The sequence below is a fragment of the Trichosurus vulpecula genome, chromosome 4 (assembly GCF_011100635.1).
Source record: "Trichosurus vulpecula isolate mTriVul1 chromosome 4, mTriVul1.pri, whole genome shotgun sequence".
Taxonomy (NCBI): Eukaryota; Metazoa; Chordata; class Mammalia; order Diprotodontia; family Phalangeridae; genus Trichosurus; species Trichosurus vulpecula.
Window position 1 is genome coordinate 242,808,095 of NC_050576.1, and position 6,172 is coordinate 242,814,266.

Here is a 6,172-nt window from a genome sequence, read left to right on the forward strand (position 1 = left end):
CTGTGCCAGATGCCAAAGCACCTCCCAGGGTCACAAAGACAAAAACAACTACAAAACCATCCCTGACCTCAAGGAGTTTCCATTTTACAAAGCCATAGTAGTTCATATTAAGACAGAACAAAGAGCTGGTAAGTTGGATCACTAGCTAGCATTCCAAACATCACAACCTGCTTGGGGGCTCATGAAAGAAAGAGACCCCCAGGATGAATGGAAGTGGACTTCTGTGGACCTCTTGGCAAACTTAATGTTGCACAATGGAGAGAATGCTGGCCTTGTTGGATTCCTAGGTAGGAATTTATGGGACCATGGCCAACTTATTTAAGCCCTCTAGAACTAAGTTACCTGCTTTGTAAAATAAGAAGGTTGCACTAGATGGTTTTTGAAGCCTTTTCCAGCTCAAAATGCCACTAATAATGTTTTCATCTTTGTCTGACACACTCACTCAAGTCTGATTCATCTTTCTAATCTTTTCTCCTCAAATTAATAATCACACATCTTCCACTCATTTATTTTGAATGTCCATTCAGATAGGGCAGAGTCCTTTCTACCTACATCCTCCCATGCCTAGCACCTTTGGAGGAAGAGTTGACATGCTAGACGACAGAAGCAAGGTGAAATGTGATTTTAATAATGATCACCTCACAATAATCAAAGCTAGTATTTCTGCAATGCTTTGAAGTTTACAAAACACTTTAAAAATTATCTCATTTTGTCTTCACAGCAAACTTGGGAGGTGGGTGCTCTTATAAACTTGGGAGGTAGGTGCTACTATAAACTTGGGAGGTGGGTGCTCTTATTTTCCCCATTTTTTTATAGAAGAGGAAACTTACACAAATTGATAATGAAATTTCTAGTGACTGCTAACAGATTACTTTGGGTACTAATGGCATTACAGAAACGAACTTATCAGTTTTCACAAGGGGTTTGTTTTCAGCACAAAGTCCAGTTCACAAAATGTATTATTCACAATGAATTACTATTCACTAAATTGAAGTTAAGTGACTTAATCACAAGGCTATTAAATATCTGGGGTTGGATTTGAATTCAGGTCTTCCTGACTTCAAGTCCAGCTCTGTATCTACCATGTCACCTAGCTGCCTCAGGCTGGACAAGCTAGAACATTGTTCTCTGTTTAATAAGATGAAATTCAGCAGTCATAAATACAAAGACTTACACTTGGGTCCAAAACAAGTAACTTCAAAAGTATAAGATGTGAGAAAAATGGCTAGCCAGCAGTTTATTTGAAAGAGGTCGGGGTTGGGGGTGGGGGCATAGTGGACTACAAGCTCACCATGAGTCAGAGATGTGAAGAGGTAACCAAAAAAAGCCTATAGGATCTTGAGTCTCATTAAGGGAGGCAGAGTCTAATCAAAAGCAAGTGATCTTCCCTCTGGATGCTGCCCCCATCAGACCCCATCTAGAACAGTGTGTCTGGTTCTGGGCACCAAAGGTTTTTGTTTGTTTGTTTGGAGGGGGAAGGCAGGGCAATTGGTATTAAGTGACTTGCCCAAGGTCACACAGCTAGTAAGTGTGTCCAGTGACAGAGGCCGCATTTGAACTCAGGTCCTTCTGACTCCAGGGCAGGTGCTGTACTCACTGTGCCACCTAACTGCCCCTGGGCACTGAAGTTTAGGTAGGACACGGATGATTGTCTGGAGGAGAGAACCAGGCTGCTGAAGGGCCCTGGCACGCCTGTCAAAGAGTCGAAGGAACTGGGTGTGATTCTGTTGGAGAAGAGGAGATTCAATGGGAACATGAGAGCCGTGTTCAGTTATTTAAAGGGCAGTCCTACAGAGGAAGGTGGACCCCTAGAAGGAAGGATCGGAATCAATTTGAGAAAAATACAGGAGGCAAATTTAGGCAAAATGTTAGGGAAAACTTCCTGGCCATGACTCATTAGTCCAGAGCAGATTGCCCCTTGCCCTAACTGGAGGTCTTTAAGGGAAGGAAGGATGCTTACTGGCTGGGTGTGCCAGGTCAGGGATTGCTCAGGGCTGGAGAGCTGCCAGTGTACCCAGGAGATCCCAGAACCCCAGGCCCCAAAGGTCGGTTAGTAAGGCAGCCACCTCCTTGCTTTTTGTGGGTTAGGCATCTCGCCCATCCCCACAGCACTGTGAAACCAAACCTGTCAATGGACTGCTTAGGTATCACCACCGCAGCCAGAGCCGCTGGGAACCGTTCTTCAGCTGGAGCAAACTCCCCAGGCTGTGGGGGAATAGAGGGGCCTCCTTTATTGTTGTTCCTTCCCTTGACCCAGTGCTGGTGTCCTGTATCCTATCCCTGATAGTCAAATACATAATTCAATCCATTGCAAACAACTTTGTAAAAACTCAGTCGGACCACATGAAAAGCCTAGGAGTCTAGTGGAGGGAATGTGTCTGATGAGCTAACCTTTCCGGGCATCTGTGGGTTCTTAGAAAAATATAAGGGCAAAGTTAAACTGTGGGCTGTTTGATTCTTCACCCATGGATTTTAGCACTTCAAGGATCAGTGATTTCTCCAGGCACGGGATGCCTCCCACCAAACTCTTTTGATCTCAGTAGATAGCCTTCAAGAGCAGCTGTGGGCAAAACGTCATTCTGGAGCCTTGGCCAGACTGGTCCTCAGAGAACTCCCATGTGGCCTATCTGTCTGTCTGTCTGTCTCCAGGCCTAATTTAAAGGCTTTCCAGCTCGGGCAGACCTGCCAGACTCTGCTGTCCACAGGTGGAGTCTCTCACCTCCAGGGACACCTTCTCACAATGATGAAGAAGCCAGAGGCGACCAGAATCATAGCTAGAAGTCACCCTGGAGATCATTTCGTCCAGCCCTCATTTTACCAATGAGCAAACTGAGGGTGAAGAGACATGGCCAAAGTCACAGAGGGCAAGAGCAGGGATTCATAGTCCCGTCTTCTGATTATAAATCTCACACCAGTGGAGATCTGGAAAATAACCATGATCTTGTGTAGTCATGTCAAAGCATCCAATATCTTCCTCCAAGGCCCAGGCTACCTCCTCCCTGTTGTCACCCAAGTCCACCCCAACAGCCAAGCATTTTCCTTTCTTCTTCTGCTTTTCTGAGAGCATCAGGGATCTATTCAAAATTTCCATCACTCCATGCTATACGCTACACTCATCTCCTACATGAAGAGGCACCATGGGGTAGTGAATAGAGAGCTGGCCTGAGGGACAGGGGTCAAGCTCCCTCGTGTAGTCTGCATGACCTTAGGCAAGTCACTTAGCCCCTCAGCATTTTAGACAGCTGATGTCAAACTCAAATAGATATGGGGTCCACTAACCCATAGATGAAGATCCCTCTGAGCTGCATATTGACTAAGTTTTAAAATGTAATATTATCTCTGTTTTATTATATGTTTATGTATTTTGTCAAATATTCACCTATTATGTTTTAATTGGGTTCGGTGGTGCTCAGGAACATTGGAGGCCACACAAAGGTAGGTGGCATGTTGGAAGCCACGGCCTGAGGTCCTAAGTAGCAGAGAAGGGGCATTAGTTGAAGGAGTATCTTCATGGGCCTCTCTGAGACCCCCATCAAATCTCTCTGCCTAATCCCCTTTCTTCCACCCTTCCCCCTAACCCCAGCTAAACATTTTCTCTCTCAGATTAATTTTATTTACTTCTCTGTGTACACATCATGAGGAGGCGGGATGATTTCATTACATCACATTGCTTCAGACCTGTGGCTTCATTACTACAGAGAACTCTCGCATAAGGAAATTCCATCTATCAATGCAGTTCAGCACTTGTTCTGTGATAGAGAGCTTTAGGAGTTGTGTGAGTCAGGGCAGCTAGGTGGCACAGTGGCTACAGCAGAGGCCTGGAGGCAGGAGGACCTGAGTTTGAATCCAGCCTCAGATGCTTACTAGTTAAGTTCTCTAAGGGCACTGAGGAGTTAATTGACTTGTCCAGGGTCATATGGCCAATATATGTCAGAGGTAAGATTTGAATGCAGTCTCCCTGAGTCTGAGACCAGTTCTCTATTACTATACCATGATGCTTTTTATGGCACATCCTCACCTACACCACCACCCAAGATAACCCCAAAGCAGAGATGGTTTTCTTTTTTTTTATTCCCATCTCCCAGCACAGGGTCTACCACATACATCGAACTGAGTAGAGAGATCTGGCAAATTCCTCATTGTACCTGATGACTTCCATTGATTACTTAACTGGTAGACCATTCTATACCTCCTTCATCTACCAGCTACTTAGAGGAAAAAATAGTACATTGTTGCTGTTAAGTCATTTTTCAGGTCTTGGTGACCCCATTTAGGGTTTTCTTGGGACAGATACTGAAGTGGTTTGCCATTTCCTTCTCCAGGTCATTTCACAGATGAGGAAACTGAAGCAAACAAAATTAAGTGACTTGCCCAGGGTCACACTAACTGTCTGAGGTCTTCTTGACTCCAGGCCGGGCACACTCTCTACTGTACCACCTAGCTGCCCTAATAGCACATAGTAGTTTAATAAATGTTTATTGATTATGATGAAACTACATTTGTTAAGTGCCTACAAGGTACCAGGCAGTGAACTAAGCACCTTACAAATGTTACAAATGTTTGATCCTCACAACAGCCCTGCAAAGTAGGAGCTATGATTATCCCCTTTCGACAGTTGAGGAAACTGAGTCAAATGGGGGTTCATTGAATTGCCTAGGGTCACACAACTAGTAAGTGGCTAATGGGACTTGAACTCCATTCTTCCTAACTCCAGGCCCAGCACTCTATCAGCTACACCACCTGATCATCCCTACCGGAGCCTCCTCCCAAAATTACATGGCCTTTATTTTGTAGATACTTTCTGTATAGACAGAGACAGCATGACCAGCCTCAGAAGCAGTAATATTTACGTTCCCACCTCTGAGGCATACTGGTTATATGATCATGGCAAAATCCCCTGACCTTTCGCTATGTCTTGCTAAGATGATAAAATTCATAGAAAGTGCCAGCCTACTTTGGTACAGGGAGATTTCTCACTCAGGACCTCCTTCTGCTAATGTAATCCAGGCCCAGGCTCTATTCCTTAAATGCTCTATATACTTACATGGATAAATGTTGTCTCCATGATAGAATGTAAGCTTCTTGAGGACTTCACCTTTGTGTCTCCATTTTCTAGTACAGAGCTTCCAACATAATAGGTTTTATTAAATTGATTGATCGCTTGATATTTTGCTCAGTTTCCCAAACCTCTTCCACGTGACTATTCTGCTGTGATATGCAGGAACATCTAAGTAAGTTTCCGTAAAATAAAAGCTGTTCTCCTGTCCTCTCCTTCCCCCCATTTCCCCTTGATTTCTTGGATTTTCTTAGCCCCTTCTCTTTTTCCAGAAAACTAATCCTTTTCATTATATAACATTCCAGAGTGGGAAGAAGATACCATACAGTTAACCGGCTGACTTTACAAGTCTATCATTATCTTATTGAGAGCCAAGAAGCAATAATAAAAATCAATGTGAATCCAAAAGAAATGTATCTTGTAAAGTCCTACTCCATTTCTTTTCCCTCCTCACTTTACAGAATGCAGATCAGATCGGTATGGGCCCAATTGCTCTCTGCAGTGCCAATGTTCCCCAGGATCCCAATGCAACCCTCAGAATGGGAAGTGTGCATGCCCCTTGCAGAGGACAGGACCAACATGTGAAGAGAGAGGCTCAGAGAAGAAACAGTAGCTCAGCGCGAAGCTTCTTTAACTCATCCTGACCCATAAAGCTTTCTAGCCCACAAAGCCTACCAGTCGCTCTCAGTGGGTGAAGAAGAATGGAACCCAGGCTCGGGGAAGTTGTCCTAATCTTGACTTTCTTACCCTATGCGCGAACACACACACACACACACACACACACACACACACACACACACTCCTTCTCCTCATCCCTTTCCTAGCTCAACCTCCTAATGCCTACAGAATATAATCCAGAATATGAAAATGGTTTTCCGAGTTCCCGACACTAGCAACATCCGCTGATATATGAACTTTTTTATATATGTACAAACATAATTTAAATGTGGAAATGGGTTCCTCTATTTAGTCTGAGGATTCTGCTTCCCTGTTAACATTTTTTCTGACTATTCTTATACTAATCTCTTGGCCTATCTTTTGTGGGGGAGCTGAGTGTTTATCCTTCTGAAGAATGGTACAGAAAGATGGCATGAACATTTGCAAGGAACCATTGAA

At 44.2% G+C, this 6,172-nt stretch overlaps 1 protein-coding gene across 1 annotated transcript in view; it reads left to right on the forward strand.

The window, feature by feature from the left end:
* The window catches only part of LOC118847055 (multiple epidermal growth factor-like domains protein 6), a 773,415-nt gene extending 767,746 nt beyond the window's left edge, over positions 1 to 5,669 (forward strand). The window contains 1 exon segment of the mRNA XM_036755675.1: positions 5,518 to 5,669. Coding sequence (XP_036611570.1) covers positions 5,518 to 5,669 — 152 coding nt within the window.
* The last annotated feature ends 503 nt before the right edge of the window (positions 5,670 to 6,172 follow it).